Source organism: Candidozyma pseudohaemuli, assembly GCF_003013735.1.
Source record: "Candidozyma pseudohaemuli strain B12108 chromosome Unknown scaffold00004, whole genome shotgun sequence".
NCBI classification, from domain to species: Eukaryota; Fungi; Ascomycota; class Pichiomycetes; order Serinales; family Metschnikowiaceae; genus Candidozyma; species Candidozyma pseudohaemuli.
In genome coordinates this window covers 751745-773765 of record NW_020194438.1, presented here as the reverse complement: position 1 = coordinate 773765, position 22021 = coordinate 751745, and the positions used below count along the sequence as shown (strand labels likewise).

The window sequence follows — 22021 nt, the reverse complement described above, 5'->3', positions numbered from 1 at the left end:
ACTATGGCGCATCAGGTCTCATGCTTAACGGTTAAGATCTGCGTATGCCAGTCATGAAGCTGCTTTAGGAAATGTGGGACGTCTTTTCCGATAAGTGACGTGGGGATCGTCTTTTTAGCAACATTGTTCGTTTTACTAAGCTCATAGTGTTCTTCCAAATGAGCCACAAGGGCTGAGACGGTTTGGCTTGCGTACAGTAAATTCTCAGCCTTCTGCATGGCCGGTACCTTCGGCTGAAATGCAAGACAATCTTTAAAAAATTCCTCCTGGTGGTTATAATAATAGTACGCAGTGAGCCAGAGGACTCGATTGAACTTGGGAAACCTGTAGCGCAGAGGCACGCCGGTGGCCTTTTCAATCGAGTAGATCTTGAGGTGCATAGGGATGTCTCGCAAGGTGAGATAGTTACCGCCAATAATGACGGAATCCTGCGGAGTATGCACCGAATGGATCCAGCCACTGGGGATGATAAATAGGTCGCCTTCCCGAAGGTTCACCTTGAACCCGCCAGTGGGGCTGAGTTTTTTTCCTCGTAGCCTTTTAGAATAAGTTCCGAACCAGGTGAAATTTTGCTGGGGCTCTTTGCACCAGCTGGTGTATAGTTCGAGATTTTCATCCGTGGGTGGGTACATCAAAAATGTCTTGCTTCCGTGACAGACCGTATAGTAAACTGGCGTGCCACTGAAGTCAATGTGGAAATCCGTATATGACCCGGCGATCGACATGAGACAATACGTGGTGACCTTGGGTCTTTCCTCATCCGTGCCATTTTGCAGCCATACCTTATCAACGAGATCCAAGTCTCGAACCATTTTTGGCCGCACAAATGCATCGCCAAGACCCTCCACATCAGACACCTCGAGCGAGATCACGTTACGGATTCTGTCTTTTTCACGCATGTAGAAGTACCGTTTCCACTGGCCCAAGTTCCATCCAGGCGACTCACTCTGCTGGGAAAGCACATCCATGACCTCAACAGGCTCGCCTTCGCCTACTTTCTCGGCAATCCACTCGACAGTCACGTCTTTCCGATTACATGGAAGCGTCATACCTGCCTCTTTGCCTACCAGAGGCACCAAGACCGGTTTCGGCAAGCCTGTGCCCAACACGTACTCCTTCGTGAGCTCGTCGCTGTCCAAAATGTCAACGTGGAATTGTTTTTTATTTCGACTAGCCTCAGGCGTGAAGTCCATGAAGCTGGGTACGTGAGGATGTATGCTCTTGTCCACAGCGAATGTTTCGCCTTGATCTAGAGCCACATAGTCAATCTTCACCCTGGCGCGTTTTGACACTCTTCGTAGTTGTGATGGTCCATGCTTCTTGGCACATTTGGCACAGTGGTAGGAAGCGATCTCGGCTATATCCTCTTCCGAGGTGCCTATACATATTGTGTGGAACCACAGACGACAAATGTCACACTGGATCCACTTGATGTCCTCGAGATCCGATGGCGGAGTATCGGGACAATTGGGACACAGGTCCGTTGAACTAGGCATATCTGGGGTAGTAGTTGTTAGTAGATAACTTCGCACGATAGCTGCCGGACTATCCATGGTTGCAAACGGTGGGGGATAGATCGGGTAGATATCCATTTACGGTGGGGAGGTAAGATGGAGCCAAGAGATAGCAGTTTTCTAAGATAATTGGCTCAAGAAAAGTGCTGTAGATGTTGATGGCGAAGAATTGAAGTACTGCCTTGAATGCCATAGGTATACTGGGAAGTCCGGATCTCCGCTTCTCCGATCACAAAAAACCAAAATTGGGAACCACCCACATCTCCAGAAATGTTACATTTCTTTAGTTCATCACAAAAAATACGAAATCAAGTTCCATCTCTGAAAAACCCACTCCCATTATGATGCTGCGGGTCTGCGATGCAACGTCAAATTCCCCGGATCCTGTGCAACACTATTAGTCACGGCCTCTTTTTCCAGATCCACCTGAAACCACCCATAGAAACAGAAACTTCATCACATCATCCCATCCTAAATTCATCTGAACACCCCTGAATTCCCAGCACCCCAGCATCATCCAAATCCCCCTCTTGAGCTTATCTTGCTTTCGCACAAGAGCCTTACCATCCATGTTTCGCCCAATTAGACGCCTTCCATTGGCTATAGGCCCGAGAATCAGAGGCATAAGATTGAATTCGTCGGACTCTCGACAACAGTTTCTCCAGGAATACAAGGTCCGTTCGTCCTTGGAAAGACTCATACACCACTACGCCAGTGAGCCGTTGACCAAGCTCTCCATTCTGACTATTTTGGAACAGTCGGAGAAACTCAATTCAACCTACATTCTCCAAAGCGCAAGGGAAACCATAGAACAGCTCCTTGCTTATAATGCTCGGCGTTTGCGTCAGTTCAGAGATCTTCCCTACTTGGTGATGCTCAATCCCTCCATTTCAGACTCATACAACAATTACCTCCAGACCATGTCTGTGTTGCTCACAGCATCGCTTCATCCTCCTTGCACGATGGAAGAGACTAGGCGTCTCAGGGAAGACGTGCTTCAAAGCTTCATGGATGTTCATGCTGATGCTTTGCCGGTGCTATCCAAAGGCTTCGGCGAAGTTTTGCACTTGCTTTCGGTAGACAAGGTCAAGAACTTCCTTGACGAGCATTTAAGGGAACGTGTCAGCATGCGGCTCATTGCCCACCAGCAGATCTCATTGACAGACTCACTCATCGACGGAACATACAAAGAAGGCAGTCCTTACAACGGTATTGTCAAGCCGCTTGATATAAGGGAGGTCATTAAACGAAACGCAGAGCTCGTGAACGATATATGTCTCATAAAGTACGACCAGAGCGTCAAAGTCAAGATTGACACGAATCTCCATCCGCCTAACTTCTGGACTCTGAAGGACGAACCCGCAATTTCGAACCCAGGAGAACCATTGATGTTTCCCTACATCGAGTACCACCTAGACTACATCTTGATGGAGCTTTTCAAGAACTCATTCAGGGCCCACATCGAAAACGGCGTCTCGGATCCTGTCCAGGTGACAGTGTCCACCAGTGAAAATCCGTCGTTTCTCGAGATGAGAATCAGAGACAAGGGCAAGGGTATCCCGCCTCAAGCGCTCAACCACGTTTTTGACTACTCATTCCTGACGTACGAGTCTGGTGAAGGCGAGAGCTACAAAACGCTCAATGTGCCGCCTGGAGAAGCCGGTAACACCGTTGCAGGAATGGGCTACGGCTTGCCGCTTCTGAAGAACTACGTTGAGATCTTCAACGACACGATCGACCTAGAAGAGCCAGCTAAGGGTCTGCTCTCGGTGCAGTCGTACTACGGCTGGGGTACAGACGTCTATCTCAAGACAGTGGGCTCATAAGTATATAGAATGGCTGCAAAAGGGTGCCTGGCGGTGTGCGATGAGCAAAATCAGACAGAAGGTTGGTAATTGTCCTCGGTCTTGGCGTTTCGTGAAAACGGCCCTTCTGAGAACATTGGCATATGGAAAAGCACAACCACCATGCCGATCCAGGACCATTGGTGTACCACAGTGCGATCTCGGTTTGCACCCATCGGCGATATCTGGTGATGTCCAACTCCCCCAGTCACGCATTCTGCCAGGTTCCACTATTATTTTGTGGCATCATTTTTACTCAGATCCGCAATTGCTTCCTCCCCTCACCCGTCACCTTCTGACCCCTTCGCCTTTCTTGCACCTACCTTTTTGGTCCATCGGTACCTGACCTGCCTAAATCGCACCAGCCGCACCTCGACTATTGCTCAGACTTTCAATGTTTCAAACGTCTTCCCGGGGCCCTAATCCAATGACTCCGTCGTTTGATGCTTTTTGTTCACAGATCGCGGTGCCGCCTCTAGAAACGGTCCGATCGCTGTGCCGCCATTTGCTCATCAACAGCGACCCCACAGAATGCAACCAGTCCCTTTCCATGTATCTCAAAACAGCTGTGGACCACTTGGTGACGGAACTGGAAATCTACCACGTATGCCTGGTGCTTGCGCTCGACTTGCTCCGGCTGAACTTGTTCACCAAGAACTTCGGCTTGTGTTTGGGCAAGATCCTTAGTTTGCTCAAGGTGCTCAGTGATGCTGAAACTGATGCTGAGGTGGAGAGCTTCAAGACGTTGCTTCTGGTGACTTTGCTTCTTACGCTCAAAGCGAAGGACGATCCAGCCATGGGTGCCATCTTCTCCGATCACATCTCCGACAAGGAGTTTGTTAACACCATGAGATCCTTAGGTATAGTGCAAGTGGTGGGCAACATCATCCACAAACACATTGTCTCACTGCCCTCCTCCCACGCCGCTTATGTGCTACTCAAGTTTAATTGTGACAGCATCTTTCAGTACCTTTACAAGGTGGTGCTTCTCACCGATTCCGAGTTTGACTCATTGACCCTCAGTCCGTTGATCCCCACACTCATTGCTGATCTCACCTCCAACGACAACTTCAATGAGTACGACGTCACGTACGACGATTTTGAAGATGAGGATAAGCTTGTGGCTTACGAGGAGTTTAAGCTTCTTCTTTTGATCAATGAGCAGTACCTCATGAAGAGCATTTCGTGCACTCAGCTGAAAAATAAGGTTTTTGACGGCTTGCTGGTCAACCGCCAAGGAACTAACATTCTATGTGGCTTCACTAACTTGCTAGTGTACCACCTCAACAGGGAAGAGTCCAGTATCATCAAGATCTTGATGCTCAAGTTCCTCTACCTTGTTTTCACAACGTCATACACGGCTAAGATCCCCTACCTCAATGACGTCAAGATCCTTCTAGACATCATACTTCGTGAGCTTAATGATCTTGACTATCTGCCCGAGGAGCCAAAGGAGAACTGTATTCTCGCCCTCACATACTTGAAGGTATTGAATCCTTTGCTCGTCTTCTCTCAATTGGCCGAGTTGTCTCCTCCTTACAAACCCAATGAAATCATTGAGACCCTAAGAAACATTGTCATCAACTGCGACTCGTCCGCCTTTGATGCACAAGACCCCTACCTGAACACCAAAGATTTAGCAGCCATCGTCAAGTCTGCTACGAAATGCTTGAACATTCCATGGGTCAAGAAGTGTGCTGTGGGTACCAAAGTCAATCTGCTGTTGGTATCTAGCAGAAACACTAGCTCTGACAGTCTTAGCTCGGTTGCTTCTACAGTCTCGAAAATCGGCAATCTCAAGTTGGCATCAGATCATAGTGCCTCTACAGATTCCCTTTCATTCACTCGTGTGGCCTCCGTCAGGGCCTCCAATAGAGATGACTATAATTTGCATACGAAGTCACACAACGATAATCTTGCTGACTCGCCACTGGATTCTGGTTCCATGTTCTCCTCTAATAATGGAAATGTCTTTCTACAAAAAAGCGCCAACGAGGATCCATTCGCTACATTCGCTGCAGCTCACGCTGAGCAATTGCTAGATCTTCCAAAAGAATATTTAGGAGGAAAGCATCTCCCTCCACTCCCCAGGGAGAAGTCGACAGAGAAACTTAACGCAAGGCAACAGAAGGCGAGGTTAAAGAAAGCACCACCGCCACCTCCACCTCCACCAAGAAGAAAAAGATAAATTCGAATTTGACTTTTTATTATACAATATTAAATTCTGTCAGTTTCCTCCTTGAAACTTAATACATCATCAAACCGTAAGCCGTTGATCTCAGTCCTGCTGTAGATATCCAATTCCTTCGTCAGGTAATCAGGGTTAGCTGCTGGGTCCATAATATCATTAGAGGCGACCAACACCAACCCTCTAGATCTAATCAATGGTATGAGTTTTGGTACTAGATCGAGAAGATGAATCGAGGTAATGACACCGATAAGGTTGTTCTCAATAGTGAAGTTGACAGCGTCCTTGATAGATCTGACAGTGAGTTCTTGATCATTGGCTCGGAGTGTTGTCTCAGACGTCGTTGACTTGGCTATCGAACCAGAGTTAGTGGACTGTGCTCCCTTAGTGTCAGAGCTTTCAATGGGCAAGCCGTTAGCCGAATGTGCTTCGAAGACTCCAGTAGCATTATTGTAAACAATACCATTCATGATCAAGAATACTGGGAAGTTAGGCTGCTTCCAGTTCAAAATCTTGCAAACAATCGAGTTCGAAGACAAAAAGATCAATGACCTGCTTGTCTCATTCTTCGTGTTCACCTTCACAGCTCTTATGTGGTCAAAAACGCTGTTCAAGGTGAGATCGATGAAAGTATTGAGGTTCAGCTGAATGTTACCTGCAAAAGGGATCTTGTCCAACTCGTAAAGCGAAGGGAACACAAGCTCTATGCTGCATCTGATCTCAATGTTCAAGACGTTCAAAAATGTATCAAGCGGAAGATAAATGATTCTCAAAAGCTTTTTGATAAGCGCAATGTCCTTTACAGTCATTTTTGAAAGGTCATTCATGATCTTATCGTAGTCAAAAAGACTGGATGATATCGTTGTCAATTGGTCTGGAGTCAAGTTGGGCAAGAGAAGCTCAACGTTTTCTGCAACGGCGATAGACCAATGAGGGCATACAAATGGAGATCCATCGTTAAGAAGACAGACCTTGATTCGTAAGTAGTCACCAGAGAGGGATGTGGCGGTGACGAAAGATGAATTTGATTTTGCGCCTGGAGCCGTCGCCAGGGTGACTTGGTTTCCAACACCATTTCCGTTCTTCGCATCACCATGAGCGTTGTTTATGTTCGATGGTGATAAGAAGTTATTAGGCGACAAGCCTTGGCCGTTAAGCTTGTTGGCAGGTTTGTTCTTAACAAAATTAGTGGAAGACTTCCAGTAGGTGTCGTATTTGGTTGTCTCAAGCAAGGTTCCCGAGAATGGGAAGATGACTTGATAGTTGAACTTGAGCTCACCGATATTTCTCAACCTCAAATCGAAAAGAGGGAGCACGATTGCATTAAACTCAAGAGATGATGTATCGAGCTGCTTCAAGTTCAAAGCCGTCGTCTTTGCAATAAGACGAGTTCCAAACTTTGGGAAGATTTCAAAGTCGATTCTGAACTCATTCAAAGAGTCGACTTCTGTCTGGAAAATACAGCTTGTTGTCTCTTTGTCGCCCCCATTGGTTGGGAGAAGAATGTTCCTGGGAACGATATCTGAGATGTTGGATGTGATGGTAATTCTACCTGGCTGAAGCCCTGTTGCGGAGTTGAAAAGGTTGATAGAGCCCTTTTCGTTGGAGAAAACTAGCTCGATCAAAACCTTCTGTTCCAAAAAGTTATGACCATACCTTCTGAGGGGAAGAATAGGAGGCGGAAGCTCGAGGTGGGGGATCAGGTCAACATTCTTTTCAATATCACCACTGTCCTCAGAGTCCTCTTCAACATCAAGTATTGTGACAGAGCCATCTTTATGTTGCCCTGGGATTGAGCTTTCAGGAATAGAGTCCATGTTAACATCGACTGGCGATCTCTTTTCCTCCTTTGCAATATCCTTCTTATACGAAAGAATATGATTGAGAACGCCAATATGACCCTCGGTCACACAGTAGTATAACACGTTGTAGCCATCCTCATCAACAATATCTAGCTTTGCTCCAAATTTAATCAATTCCTGCGTTGTATTGACATGGCCCTCAGCAGCAGCATAAAATAAGGGTGGCCACTTGTTCAAGCCATCAAGCTGGTTCACCTTGGCTCCGAATTCGGTCAAGAGTTTGATTAAAGGATAGTTGCCTGAACGAGCAATAACATGAAGTGGGAAAAGACCTTCCACATCTTGCTGGTTGATCAGCTCTGGGCTGGTGTCCGCGTAACGCAAGAGGTATTCGACCGTTTGATAGTCACCAAACTTACAAGCGTAGTTGACAGGGAGATATTGAAGCTTGGACTCATTTGTGACCGGATACCTGTTACTGCCATGTTGCACCAATATCTTGATAACGTCAAAGTTATTGTGCTTTATAGCGAGAAGCAAAGCTGACATGGATTCATTGTCAAGATCGTCGAGGTGGTTCTTGGGGAAGTGTGGCAAAAGGAGGGTCAAAAGCTCAAGGCAGTTATTTTGAGATGCATAATGCAAACAAGTTCTACCATTCATGTCTTTGCGTATCAAGAGCCGACTCAAGGCCTCTGGGGAAAGATTTTGAATGATGTACTCAATGATGAAAACTCTCGAATGTTCAACGTTATCAACAGATGTCACCACTTTGACACCGTTGTTGATGCTGACGTGCTGGTGCTCTTCATGACCCGACAGTGGCTGAATAGAAACACATTCGTGTAATAGGGACTTGTTGTTGTTGAAGTCCTCTGAACTCAACTCGAAGTCAACGTCGTAGTCAATGAGGTCAAGGAACGTCTTGAGAAATCCATCGGAGATATTGAGGTTGCCAATTGCAAGAAGGAAGATTTTTGAAAACTTGTATTTTGACGCGGCATCACCTTGAGCACCTTTAGGCGAGGACCTCACTTTTTCGATCCATCTCTTCAATACTGGTACGTCAGTGTCTTTGAGTGTAGCGACGTTCACAAAACTCGAGTACAAATCGTCAATTTCGGAGGTGTGGAAGCCAGTAAACGAGTTGTGGCGTGAACTAGGAAAAGCTGTGCCGTACGAAGGTTTATCCAGACCCATTTCTTGCTGCTCAATACCAGTGATCGAGCCGTGTCTGGCAATGGCCTCAGAGTAGTTGGAAGGAGCCAGAGCCAGTCTGGTACTCCTGTAGTTCTCCAAGACAGAGTAGTCGCCGTCCATAATAGACTCCAAATCGAAGAGGGACTGGATAACAAGATCAGAGAGCTCGTTGATCTCATTCTTGTGGAAAACCGGCTGCACGCTGACCGCCGTCTGCAAAAAAAGCTCTTTAGTATGGGACTTGGACCGCTTGTCCCACTTTTTCACAACTTTCAGGAAACCCTGCTCGTTCAATTCGATGAACTGCTGCAACCGGAGCAAGTCCTGGTGGATCTTCTTGAAGTTCTGGTACAAATTGAGGAACAAGATGGAGTTCTTGAAGTTGAGCGTGGAGTTACTGGATGACGGGTCCAGAGCCATCTCCAGCGACTTGGTGAAAAGCTCCTCCTTCTTCATTATCACAAGGTCCAAATTGATCGCCATGTTCGCCTGCTTCTCCAAGTAAAACAGATTCACCTTGTCCAATTCTCTCTCCACACGGAAAAAGAAACTTGCCTTGTTGTCCTTGAGCTTCTGCTGGATCTTGAACTGGCTGTTCGGCTCCGTGCTAGCCAAGTCGATGCCTCCACCCAACTGCTTGATCAACTTCTTCAACGCCTTGTAATCGATGAAGTAGCCCAGGTACTCGGGTAGCTCGAGCTGGCGTGACGCGAGGTACTTTCCGAACTTCATGGCTGGAGAAAATTGTGGAAAAGGCGGTAGGCGTTTATTTATTCAAGATGTCTGCTCAACCACGTGGACCAGAGGCTGCGAAACGCTTTAGCGTATTGTGGAGGTGACCCACTGTGCGACTGGATGCTACTGGGTTGAAAAAAGCCGGGGTGGCATTTTGGGAATTTTGGTAGTAGAGGTTCTGTGGATTTGAAGGAGGGTGATTTTTGAAGACGTTTTTTGATATGTGATTCTTGAATTGATGCCGAATTGCCGTAACGAAATCACAAGTCCTCATTGGTTTCGGCTGTTGGCTGCGAATATAAGATGTGGTGCTTTGTGTGATGAATGTAAACTAGTCAAGAAGGCCGATTCATTGATATTTGGGAATTGAGGGCGATGTGTTTCGTGATGTGGTACTACGCGTCCTGGGTTGCCCTAAACCCCTACTATTTCCAGATTCCGATGATAATATGTTACTATATAACTGTTAGTGTACTGACGACACATTCACGTCAAAATGGTTTCTTTTATAAATCATTGTGAACTTTGCAACCGTTGGAAGATATCGAAGTTTGCAACCGTTGGAAGATATCGAAAAGTATGCTCATGCCGTTTCAAGAATGGTCTGAGCCTTTGCCTGCGCATCTCATGAAACCCATAACACAACAGCCTACGAAACCCTACAACTGTTTTTCCGTAGCGTGAATTCTATGCATATCTTTTCAGCTTCCCCATTAGGCCGCCTATTTGGCCTCCTCCTTGGCCTTGTCGAAATGCTCCTTGAAGTTGTCAGCATTCTCCTTGTTGCCGAATCTAATGGCCAAGGTCTGGGCCTCTGGCTCACCCTCAGACACATCAGCAGCAACAGTGTACACCCAGGATCTGTCGGAACCAATGTTGGCCTTCAATTCGTAGTCTGGCTGGATCAAGTGGTTGGCACAAATCTTCAATGTCTTGTCTCTTCTCATGACAATTCTGGTCTTGCCGCTGGTCTTGTGCTTCAAGAACTTCACGTCACCTGTACCTCTCTCCTTCCACTCCTTGGAGTCACCGTGGAATCTGAACAACTTAGCACGGACCTTGTAGACGACGTCCTCGTTCTCCTCGTTGGTCTTGACATCAACCTTCTCCAAGTGAACCAATGGCTCGAAGTGGACGTCAGCCTCCTCCTCATCGGCGGCATCGTCGTCGTCCTTCTTTTCGGACTTCTCCTCCTTCTTCTCTTCCTTCTTGTCTTCCTCCTTCAGCTCTTCCTTGTCATCCTCTTTCTTCTCCTTCTTGGCACCGAACATGGAGAAGACGTTGGAAGTAGGCACGCCAGAGGATGCAGAGGTCTCTTCAACCTTTGGTTTGGTTTCTTCGGCAGACATTATTGTATGTACCTAAACAGAGTGTTTGTGGATATGATCTATGGAAACTTTTTCCTTCACCTTCCATGTCGCGCGCACGACATACACCATCCACATTTCTACGCTGATGCCGTTTACTTCTCAATTTGATATATTCCTTTGTAAAAGTTAGTGGTGGAATTATTTTCCCTTGGTAAGTGTAATGTGAATTTTAATGATCAATCTTCCATGTCGGCCGGTTTGATCAATCCGGCAACCTTGAGATCCTTCTCTCTCTTGATTCTATTCTGTTCTTGCTTCTCAAGCTCCTTGTCTTCAGCGTAAAGGTAGTCGGTGGCATCTCCGCCAAACTCCTTGATTTGCACGAGGAAGTCTCTCAATGTGCCCTTGAATTTTTCGAGATCCTTGTACACGCCAGTCAACACGTTCAAGAAGTTGACGAGCTGCTCTCTCTGCAAATTCTCAAATGCCGATGACAAAGAGTTGCCCAAGTACTCCTTGAGGTATTGTGAGTTGGTTGTGCCCTCAGCAGCTTGTCCTGGAGGGTACAATGGGTCCTTGATGACGCCATCCTCGACGAGATGGAGAAGCTGGGCAAGAAGCTGTGCCTGGTAATTGAAACCAGATTTGTGGTCTGGTTGCGTCAACACATAGAATGTATCCGAAAGAATTTGGAAGTAGAAGTTCTCGTAGAAGACCTTGGTGAATGGCGTGCTACCGAGCTTTTCGACGTTCTCGATCAACTCTATCGTCAACGACAAACCATTCTCCTCGACTTCTCTGTTATTATGTCTCAAAGCCCAGAGGGATGCATTGATTAGCAATTGGAAGGCCTCGCCCGAAAGCTGCAACAAAGCTTCGAAGCATTTAGAATTGATCTCCTTCAACAATTTATAGTACTCGACTCTGTGCTCAGGGTACTCGACAAAATCATTCTTGATCATATCAAGTGTGCATTCGAACACATTTTGAAGTATGAGGAAAACACCAGATGGAATCATGTGGCCCACCTTCGAGACTAATGCAGTCATACAGTTCAATACCTCAGCATCACGAGCATCAGGGACATTGCTCTTGTAGTCTCCCAACACGGCTGAAAACAATGGCTGAGAGAGATCGCGAACAATTTCATCCAAGTTGTCCGCCTGATTAATGTAGGTCTCGATCATCTTCAAGATTTCCTTCTTGATGGTTCTCAAGCCTCTCACTTTCGGAGTTTTGGTAGCAATGACGCCCTCAGATGCAACTAGGTTTGAGATCATCTCACTGACAGCCTTGTACAAAGACAACATGTCAACGTACATCAAGCCAAGCTGGGAGTAGAAACCAGGTCCCATGGCTTTACAGACAGCAACATTTGTCTTGATGATGTTAGCAATGATCTTCACATTCTCGCTGTCGACCAACAAAGTAGAGTCTTGTGCAGCTCTCTCGACGATAGCCTTCCAAGCGACATTTGGTAGAGCCATTAAGTCACTCAAAAGCTTATCACGAGAATCTTTTTGGGTCTGTGCACTGACGATGATACCACAGGCTTCGTAGAATGTGTGGACCTGTTGAGGCAGCAAGTCCTCAGTGATAGATTGAATATTGCGGATGATCTCAACGATAAATGGCTCTGTCTCAGCTGGTTGCGTAACAACAAAATGTCTCTTACACTTTGTCGTTATCTTAATAAATGTATCACATGCCATATCTTGCACACCCTCATGGGACTCGTGCATAAACTCGAACAATTTGTTGACGACAGTCTTCAAAAACTTCCAGTGAGCTTTCAAGAACCTGGGGTATTGGCCAACAATGTACATGATGTTCGAGGCCACGACAGCCTTGTTATCTTTACCTCTTTTCAAATCAGTTAAGGACAACAAGTCCTTGATAACACCAACAAGGAAACGCTTTTCCATATCTTCATTCATCGTACCAGAGATGGAACCGATGGCCCAACACAAGGTATTAATGTTTTGCCACGACCACTCGCTTTCGTCGATTTGACGGGCAAGTTTCTCCTCCATAATATTTTGGGTGTCCACAACATCTGAATGCGTCAAGTACACGAGAACTTCTCTCATAGATTTGTACAACTGGATGGTGTCACTCTCCTTAACGAACTCTCTAACAATTTCACCTTCATCGTTCTCAACGATCAACACTTCCTCGGGCCTGACCATATTCTCGATCACCACCAATCTCAACTTGGAGAGGATGCTAGCGTAATTATGCTGTCTCAATGGGAATCTAGCCAACACAGCTGGGTCTGGAGCACCATTTGAAGATGGACGTAATGAAGAGCCGTAGGAAAGCTGCATCAATGGACTCAACTCATTAGCAGGCAAGTTCTGGATCTCTTCGAACAAACCTTGGACGAAGCCAGTCCAGAAGTCCAAACACGTTTTGAAAAGTTCACGTTCCTCAATTCTAGAGAGTTCAATGAGGTACTCCAATGAAATAAGGAGCAACTCTTTCAAGCCGTCAGCCAGTTCTAGGGCCAGGAGATGGTTATGCAAGAAAGTGCACAAGAACATGGCCAAGTCTTGCAAGAATGACTGGTCATCTGAGTTTGCCACCTGATAGGACTTTTTGAGTGTGGTACCGGAGTTCAAAGGCACAATCGTGACAATCTTCTCCATGGCGTTCTGGAAAAAGCCCACAAACTTTTCCTCGTTACCTGGAGACACCAAGCTCGAAACTTCAGTCAAACACTTAAGAGTGATAGCCCTCGTATCAGCTGGGGCCAAGAACTTGTTGGTCAACAAATGCAAAAGGTCTGTCTCGAAGATGTAATTCAATGGAATCCAATGGATGTATCTCAAGAGGGCATTAAGGGTTGCCACAATCAAAGAGACCTTGTTGGTCTTGTCTAAAATCTCATAACACAATTTGAAGATTTGCTCAAACTCAGCTTTCAAACTCAACTTCAAGTTGTTGGCCTTAGCTTGGGTCATAGACTCCTGAGAGAAGTCGAAAACTTCTTCACTCATCAACTTCAAGATGATCATGTTGTTCTCACAAACGTTGAAGGATGAACGGGAGCTCATGACAATCTCAGGGATGAACTGTGGCCAGTTGTGTGGCCATTCCTGCTTCAAGACAGACACCAATGTCAAGTCAATTTTGTTGATGAGAGCTCTCTCGGTCTTGAAGATCTGCTCGTCATCACACAAGGCGATAATCATATCGACAATGAAGTTCCTGATGCCAACACGCTCGGTCTCAGGAATAGTTTTCCATCTGTACTGGATTAACTTGTTCAAACAGGACAAAGCAATGTATTTGGACTGAGCATTTTTTGACAGCGAAAGAATGGCATCGGCTCGTTTCCAAGAGTCAGGGTTCTCCTGAAACTGGTTGAGCACGAGTTGTGCTTGTCGTTGGTCTGGGCCAGACTTGTAGAATGTTTCTACGACTTTATCGAACAAGTCGAGGTCAAGATCCTTGGAGAAGTCTAGGATCCCCTCCATACTGTAAAACTTTTTTTGTATTCCGTAATTTGCCACAAGCTGTTGTTAGTATATTGTTTCATCAATCGCTTAGAAACCATAACATGACAGTTCTATTGGTTGGAGGCGAATTCCGGGTTGGGTGACACTCGGAATTGCGCTAGATTTAAAAAACTAATTGAGAATTAATTAAACATACTTTTTATGGCGCAATGGTGCAAGGGATTGGGGATATACTCCTAAAGTATGGTCTTCGGATATGGAAACAAGATAGAAAACGATTTGAGAAGTCGTGCTCAGCACAAAAGTATGAAGGGGACACCAGATAGCCCGCAGGTGTATATGCAGGCGATACTAGTAACATATAGAGACACGCTTACAGTGTGGTTAGGCCAAAATGTATTTTATGTAATTTTGATGAGTTTACTTGGTGGCGAAAGCAACACCCTTCTCGATGTTCTTGGACAACTGGTCAATGGCAACTTCCAACAACTTCTTCTCCTCGTCGCTGGCCTTCTCCAAGACGTCGTACTGAACAGCGGCAATACCGTCCTTGCTCAACTTGACTGGGAGAGAGAAGAAGTCCAAGTTGTTAACCAACTTCTTGGCCTCAGCGGCACCCTTGATGGAGGAGTCCAAGTAGAGGAAGGTGCACTCGGTGACATCCTCACCAGCAGCAGCCTTCAAGAGAGACTCGGCCAAACGGTAACCAGCGAAAGCCATGGACAAGGTGGCGGAGCCAGCACCATCCTTGGCCTTGACGACCTCGTCACCGCCGAACTGGACACGGTGGATCAATTCCTTCTTCTGCTCAGCAGACAACTTGTCGTAGTGAGACTTAGCACCCTGGGAGTACAATGGCACAATGGTCTCACCGGAGTGACCACCGACGACTCTGATCTCAAAGTCAGTTGGCTTGGTCTCGGATGGGTAGAGCTGCGAGATGAAGGTGTTAGCACGGACAATGTCCAAGGTGGTGACACCGAACAAACGAGCTGGGTCGAAAACACCCTTGGCCTTCAAGGTCTCGGCGACAATTGGCACGGTGGAGTTGACTGGGTTGGAGATGATCAACACGAAAGCCTTAGGGGCGTTCTCAGCGATACCCTCGGCCAAGCCCTTGACAATGGAGGCGTTGATGTTGAACAAGTCGTCTCTGGTCATACCAGGCTTTCTTGGGACACCGGCTGGGATGATGACAAGGTCAGAACCCTTGAGGGACTCAGCAAGAGCGGTCTTGTCCTCCTTGGAAGAAGGCAAGAAAGCCTTGGTGGAGGCGTCGGTGTTAATGTGAGACAAGTCAGCACCAACACCAGGGACATTGACAACGTCGAAGAGAGACAATTCAGTGACCTGAGGGTTGAGCTTCAAAAGGAGGGACAAAGGCTGACCGATACCGCCGGCAGCACCGCAAACTGTGACTTTAACCATGATTTAAATAAGTGATTCGTGGGGAATTGAGCAAGAGAAAAAAAACCCTGGGGTCCGGGGTGCCTTATATAGGAGCGAGAAAACTGGGGAACCCGCGCCAGGTGCACATGGGAGGCTCCGGGCACCCGGACCGAGGAAAACCTGGATCCCGGGTTCTGCCGGGCTGGACCCAGTCGGATAATTTAGCACGATCCAGCTGTCAAAGTCAGGGATTGAAGGCACAGAGAGAGGGAGGTGATAGACGAAAGAACTTGTCAGCAATTGGCGTCTTTTGATTGGCTGGTTCAGTGTGGGGTGAGTCGGCGAGGGTGTCGCAGCCAATTGAGTGGGAGATGCTGAAGAATTGACTTTTTTGATCTGTGAAATATAACGGTTTTGACTGGCAGTGGGGCAGGTTGGGTTGCTCAATTCTGCCCGGTTTACAGTGGCTGCGAAAGGTCTAACCCCGGGGTGCGACTGTGGTGTCGTGAAGAATTGGTTGGATTGGTGTTGTGATTTGAATTTGTTGGATGATTTGGATGAGGAGCTGATGTTGATTGAATCTGTGAGTTGTTTGATGTGAAGATTGCCCAATTGGTGTTGGATGGTAGGGCTTGTACCACCCTGGGGTAGCTACTGCGAGTACAGGATACCGGGCGGTGTAGCAGACATGATCCTGAGTTGTCCGGGCACAAACGGGCCCGAACGGAGAGAGATCCAGAATCTTGCAGTTGTTGGACCTGCTCAATCTTTGTGAATAATTTTCTCGTCGATTGTTGGTGAATTTGGTTATGAATCTTGGGATACTGGAGTATGGCTGCAAGTTGGCTGCGAACCTAACGCCGGGAGGTGTCAAAACGGGGTTCGAAATCGCCGACCGGCGATAGCTTCAGGCGTGATTTTGATCAGGTTTGTGAATTTGGGGTAATCTTGCAGAAGTCAATAAACTAGAATTTCGGGTGGGGTTACGCAATTGAAGCAGGCCATTGAAGTGTTCATTTTGAAACTATGGCGAAAATAAAGCAGGCGAACGCTCCAAAATAGCGGTACCTAATTCACCTCTTTCAATAACCCAGAGACCTTTAATTGAGCCTGAAGCTCTGTATGGGAGCTTCGGCAGAAACACCTAAAAAGAGAATAGTAGTCGCCATACTTTCTACTCCATTGGCCAACATTTTGCATTATCGAACACACTCACCAACAAGCAGAACACAATTATCCAATTCCTTCACAAAGACTTCACCCTTCACCGCCTTCACACCTAAATTAGCCAGCCAAGATCCAAACCACTACTTCGCATCGGCGTTCGTCCTTGCAGCCTCACCCCAAGCACTCTCTCATTCTGCACAACACTCGTATTTCGTAACAACGCAGCCCAAGCCAAACCACACAAAGAACCCCCCAAATGGCCCCCACGCCCCAGCTCAACCCATTTTCCTTGGTTATCCAATCACCGTCGATTTCACAATCCACCAGCCACGTCCAATGGGTGTGAGGCTCGGAAAAACTACCTGGTCCGGCTCCGCTCCGCCAAGCGGAAGAACCCCACCCCCACGCCGCGTAAAGGTGAATTCAACAATTAGACAAAGAAAAGGCTAAAAAGAAAACACGATGCCGTACCCGGGCTTCAGAGCCCGTCACGCTGGGGGAGCCATACCCTTCACAGCTGGACTTTAGGATATTTAGGAAGAAAAGAAGAAAATGCTGTCTTCAAGAAAAACCTTTCTTTCTTCCATCAGAAGATGGAAACGCCCCGCAAGGCTTGCGGCGTTCGTATGGTCGCCAAGCAGTCTTTGAGACATTGCGAAAGCCGCAAACACTACGAGCTCAGGGTACCAAAGACGTGGCAAAAACACGGACACAAGGGAAAAAATACACTTTTTTGCAATAATCCAAAACTTTAACAATTTTTTAAATAACTAAAACCACCGGCTTGCTTTCCCGCTCATTGCTGACCCAAATGCCGTTTCCTGCCCGGTGCATTCATGTCTGTTTTTTCTGGGGCTGACTATCGCTACTTGCAGGCATCTGCGCACGCTACCCCATATAAATCAGTACGAGATCTCATCGTCTAAAAAACACCCCATGAACAACCCTTTTAGAAGATCGTCCCAGCTGAGCGACGACGACCCCTTCGACGTCCCGGAGAACTACTACGGTGCCGACACCGACCCCGCCCAAGCGCCCAAGAACTCCCGTTTTGGCCGGGTCAGGACCTTCTCTGTGTTTGAAGCGAAGACCAACCGCTTGAACATGTTGCTGCCTAATGCTTCCCAGTCTTCCACTGAAGACGGCTTGGAGGACCAGAATTCTCTGGAATCCTCTCCGACGCCTCCCCCGCCCCTGGTGGACTCGCTCAGAAGAGGCCTGATTGTGCCTATCTACCACGATACCACCAGTACGGACTCCTTGGGTGGCACTACCAAACCCGTGGAGACTAGAGCTCCGCTTACTCAGCGTAGAGCATCGCTTGACTCCTCCATCATGGCGCCAAAGAAGTTCTACATCAACGATATCGACTTGACCCTTCGGGAGCTCTTGCAGAACGAGGACACAGACCACAACTTCCAGATCACGATCGAGGACCTGGGGCCCAAGGTGTTGAACCTCGGAACGGTCAACTCCAATGGCTACAACCAGTTCGCCGTGAGAGGCACCTACCAGCTCTCCAACTTGCTTCAGGAGCTCACCATCGCCAAGCGGTTTGGCCGGAACCAGATGATCTTGGACGAGCAGCGTCTTTGCGAGAACCCCGTTCGCCGCATGAAACGTCTTGTTCTGACCCAGTTCTGGAGAGCTCTCACCAGAAAGATCACCAAGGAGAATATCGTGGATATGGCCCGAGACACCAAGATCGTGGAGGAGTACACCAACGAGAAGGGCGAGCTTGTGAGAAACGCAGAGTCCGTGAGGTTGTATGTGCCCCACGACAGGCCTGACCAGTACAAGTACTTCAGCTCAATCAAGGAGGAGCACCCCGACATCACCTTGGACGTGCAATACCTCCCCAAGAAGATAGACGCCACTTACATCAAGTCGATCAACAAGAAGCCTGGCCTTTTGGCCTTGGAAGCGAAAACCGGCAAAGACGGTGAGCTACTCAACGAGCCTTACGTGGTTCCCGGTGGCAGATTCAACGAGCTTTACGGTTGGGATTCCTACATGATCGTTTTGGGTCTTCTCTTAGACGCCACTCCTGAGAACCAGACAAACTTGCAATTGTCTCGTGGTATGACCGAGAATTTCATCTACGAAATCAACTACTACAACAAGATCTTGAACGCAAACCGTTCTTACTACTTGGGCCGCTCGCAGCCACCCTTCTTGACCGACATGGCGCTTAGGGTCTTCGATAAGACGCTTGAGATCAATCCAGGAAGCAGTGAAGATGCCTTGGATTTCCTTGAGAGAGCTACTATCGCTGCAATCAAGGAATACGAAACTGTCTGGTGCTGTACACCTCGTCTCGACGAACGCACTGGTCTTTCATGCTACCACCCCGAAGGTGAAGGCATTCCTCCAGAGACCGAAGCCTCCCACTTTAATGCCATTCTTGCACCATACGTGAAGAAGTATAACGTCACACAGCCAGAGTTCATCGAGATGTACAACAACAAAAAGATCGAGGAGCCTGTCTTGGACGAGTACTTCTTACATGACCGAGCAGTTCGTGAGTCTGGCCACGACACTTCCTACCGTTTGGAAGGCAAGGCAGCTTACTTGGCGACAGTCGACTTGAACTCTTTGATCTACAAGTACGAGGTGGACATTGCACATATTATAGAAACCCACTTTGGCGGCAAGTTGCTTGATCCTCGTACGGGTGAGACCAACACTACCGCACAGTGGCAGGAGAGGGCCGCCCTTCGCCAGCAGAGAATGACTAAGTACTTGTGGAACGAGGATGATTCGATGTTCTACGACTACCACATCAAAGAGCAGCAGCAAAGCAAGTACGAGCTGGCCACTTGTTTCTGGCCGTTGTATTCTGGTGCTGCCACGGAAGCCCAAGCGGATAAACTCGTGCGTAACTCTCTCCACAAGTTCGAAGAGGACGGAGGACTTGTGTCTGGTACATTGCGTTCTCGTGGAGAGGTGAGCATCGACAGACCCTCACGTCAATGGGATTATCCATTCGGCTGGGCGCCTCAGCAAATGTTGGCTTGGATTGGATTGACAAACTATAATTACAACGGTGCTGCTCGACGTCTTGCCTACCGTTGGCTCTACATGATGACTCGGGCCTTTGTGGACTACAACGGTGTTGTTGTCGAGAAATACAATGTGCTTGAAGGAGCCGTTCCACATCGTGTTGATGCAGAGTACGGTAACCAGGGAGCTGATTTCAAAGGTGTTGCTACGGAAGGTTTCGGCTGGGTCAATGCCAGTTACCTCTTTGGTCTCACCTTCATGAACTTGCAGGCCCAGAGAAGTCTCGGTGCATTGATCCCTCCCCACGTCTTCTTCAAGAACCTCAACGAGTCCCAGAAAGAGCTCTACACATAAGGGCTTAGAAGATCTATTAGCTGGAAATTTTAGAGCTCTACACATAAACATGCTTCGCTTTGTGAAGTACATAAAGTTTATCCGCGGATGCTGTGCGGCCGACGCACAATGATATAGTTGTCGACGTATAAACAGTTTTTTTCGAAGCGCCGTAGCGTTGTCTCATTACATCATCGCGGTTATACTAGCACGACTATATCCGCAGACATCTGCCTCGTACCAGTAACAGCAAGTAAACACCCGTACACCAGCAACGTTGAATTCTAGCAGCCCATGATTTTGCAGCATCAGTAAACTAGCAGCAGCAGCAGTGGGCCCAACGTCACTCTTTCACCAGGCACCCCCCCCATATATAATAGACAGCCCATGACCTCGTTGCTCAAAAGCCTGTTTCTCAGAAACAGTTCCGTGCATTGGCACCTGCTTCAACGAGTAGCCACGAGATCCAACACCACCACCAACACCTTCAACACTGCCGTGGAGGCAGCGGAAAAGCTCGTGCAACCAACAAAAGAAAAGTCGTTTAATGACCCGTTCTCCATAGTCAGCCACGAAATGTCGTCGTTGGCCAAACTGATAGCCAGTTTGATCGGCTCGGGCCACTCGACTCTCAACAGAGTCAGCAGCTACTACTTTGAGGCGGAGGGCAAGAACGTCCGCCCGCTTGTGGTGCTTTTGCTTTCTAAAGCCTTGCTGAATATCCCTGCGGAGGAGCGCAACAGAATCAGAATTGACTCCCAGGATGTCACAGACCAACCCGTATACCCCGGAACACCCCAAGGCACCGTGCTAGCCGGAAATTCTGTAAACCAGCTGATTTCCCCCTTGGCCGTTTTGCATGGAATAAACCCGAAGGTCATCTTGGACCCTTTGCTGAAGCCCATGGACCACCTTCCCCAGATGGATGCTGCTAATGGCATTTTGCCCAAGCAGAGACGTTTGGCTGAGATCGTGGAGATGATCCACACGGCCTCTTTGCTTCATGACGACGTTATTGATCTTTCGGACGCCCGCAGAGGCCGCCCCAGCGGCAACATTGCGTTCACAAACAAAATGGCTGTTTTGGCAGGCGACTTCCTTTTGGGCCGAGCCTCGGTCGCCATTGCTCGTTTGCGTAATCCAGAGGTGATTGAGTTGTTGTCAACGACAATTGCCAATTTGGTGGAGGGCGAGTTCATGCAGTTGAAAAACACTGTTATCAGCAGCGATGAATCCATCAATAACGACGGTGAGATCAAGGACGTTCCCAAGCCTACAGGCAAGGTGCCTGTGGAACAGCACAACTACCGCGTGGAGAAGCCCCAGGGGGTCGACCACGAGGTGAATGTGGACGCTGCTTTTGAATACTACTTGCACAAGACTTACCTCAAGACTGCTTCGTTGATGTCGAAGCTGTCGAGAGCCGCTGCTGTGTTGAGTGGTGCTCAGGACGATATTATTGAAAACTGTTACGAATACGGCCGTAACTTGGGCTTGTGTTTCCAGGTTGTGGACGACATGTTGGACTACACCTCAAGCAATAGTGCCATTGGCAAGCCGAGCCAGGCTGACTTGAAGTTGGGTTTGGCCACGGCACCAATCTTGTTTGCATGGAGAGAGGAGCCAAAGCTTGGCGAACTTATTGCTAGAAAATTTGCCGAGCCTGGTGATGTTGATATCGCTCGTAGGGCTGTGGATAGATACGGAGGATTGGAGAAAACCAGGGCCATGGCCCAGGACTACTGCACGCGGGCGCTTACCAACCTCAGGAAATTGCCTGAATCGGACGCCAGAAGCGCCTTGGAGTTCTTGACGAACTCTGTCTTGACCAGAACAAAATAATCCAGTACATAGCATATAGACGGACACTGGCTGCAAAATGGCACTAAACAGTAAGCGTGACTTTTGTCACGTGCCCAAAGGGTGTTACCCGGTCGCACCTCTGCCACTATATAAGCAAGCGCATTCTCATCTTAAAAAGGCTGTCGCCAGAAGATCAGTTTCAAAGTCGTACATGGTTCTTGCCTTTTACCAGAGCCATCCGGGAACTGTCTTTGCTAATGGTGTACTTTTAT

The 22021-nt window shown here is 47.8% G+C and overlaps 9 protein-coding genes across 9 annotated transcripts; 4 read left to right on the top strand and 5 right to left on the bottom strand.

Annotated features, from left to right (window-relative positions):
* Positions 1–11: 11 nt before the first annotated feature.
* C7M61_002436 ([Histone H3]-lysine-36 demethylase) lies at positions 12–1496 on the bottom strand (the record flags this gene model as incomplete). The annotated part of the gene is made up of 1 exon (XM_024857810.1): positions 12–1496. One exon carries the CDS (start codon positions 1494–1496, stop codon positions 12–14), a length of 1485 nt encoding a protein of 494 aa, XP_024714309.1.
* A 587-nt stretch (positions 1497–2083) lies between these two features.
* C7M61_002435 (alpha-ketoacid dehydrogenase kinase family protein) lies at positions 2084–3340 on the top strand (the record flags this gene model as incomplete). Its single annotated transcript, XM_024857809.1, has 1 exon — positions 2084–3340. The coding sequence occupies one exon, from the start codon at positions 2084–2086 to the stop codon at positions 3338–3340; it is 1257 nt and encodes a 418-aa protein (XP_024714308.1).
* Positions 3341–3908: 568 nt separating this feature from the next.
* Positions 3909–5546, top strand: C7M61_002434 (uncharacterized protein; the record flags this gene model as incomplete). Its single annotated transcript, XM_024857808.1, has 1 exon — positions 3909–5546. One exon carries the CDS (start codon positions 3909–3911, stop codon positions 5544–5546), a length of 1638 nt encoding a protein of 545 aa, XP_024714307.1.
* Positions 5547–5575: 29 nt separating this feature from the next.
* On the bottom strand, positions 5576–9280 carry PHO81 (Pho81p; the record flags this gene model as incomplete). The annotated part of the gene is made up of 1 exon (XM_024857807.1): positions 5576–9280. One exon carries the CDS (start codon positions 9278–9280, stop codon positions 5576–5578), a length of 3705 nt encoding a protein of 1234 aa, XP_024714306.1.
* A 725-nt stretch (positions 9281–10005) lies between these two features.
* YRB1 (Ran GTPase-binding protein) lies at positions 10006–10632 on the bottom strand (the record flags this gene model as incomplete). Its single annotated transcript, XM_024857806.1, has 1 exon — positions 10006–10632. One exon carries the CDS (start codon positions 10630–10632, stop codon positions 10006–10008), a length of 627 nt encoding a protein of 208 aa, XP_024714305.1.
* Positions 10633–10829: 197 nt separating this feature from the next.
* On the bottom strand, positions 10830–14072 carry CRM1 (exportin; the record flags this gene model as incomplete). The annotated part of the gene is made up of 1 exon (XM_024857805.1): positions 10830–14072. The coding sequence occupies one exon, from the start codon at positions 14070–14072 to the stop codon at positions 10830–10832; it is 3243 nt and encodes a 1080-aa protein (XP_024714304.1).
* A 402-nt stretch (positions 14073–14474) lies between these two features.
* On the bottom strand, positions 14475–15482 carry MDH1 (malate dehydrogenase; the record flags this gene model as incomplete). The annotated part of the gene is made up of 1 exon (XM_024857804.1): positions 14475–15482. The coding sequence occupies one exon, from the start codon at positions 15480–15482 to the stop codon at positions 14475–14477; it is 1008 nt and encodes a 335-aa protein (XP_024714303.1).
* Positions 15483–17546: 2064 nt separating this feature from the next.
* NTH1 (alpha,alpha-trehalase NTH1) lies at positions 17547–19967 on the top strand (the record flags this gene model as incomplete). The annotated part of the gene is made up of 1 exon (XM_024857803.1): positions 17547–19967. One exon carries the CDS (start codon positions 17547–17549, stop codon positions 19965–19967), a length of 2421 nt encoding a protein of 806 aa, XP_024714302.1.
* A 366-nt stretch (positions 19968–20333) lies between these two features.
* C7M61_002428 (trans-hexaprenyltranstransferase) lies at positions 20334–21788 on the top strand (the record flags this gene model as incomplete). The annotated part of the gene is made up of 1 exon (XM_024857802.1): positions 20334–21788. One exon carries the CDS (start codon positions 20334–20336, stop codon positions 21786–21788), a length of 1455 nt encoding a protein of 484 aa, XP_024714301.1.
* Positions 21789–22021: the final 233 nt, after the last annotated feature.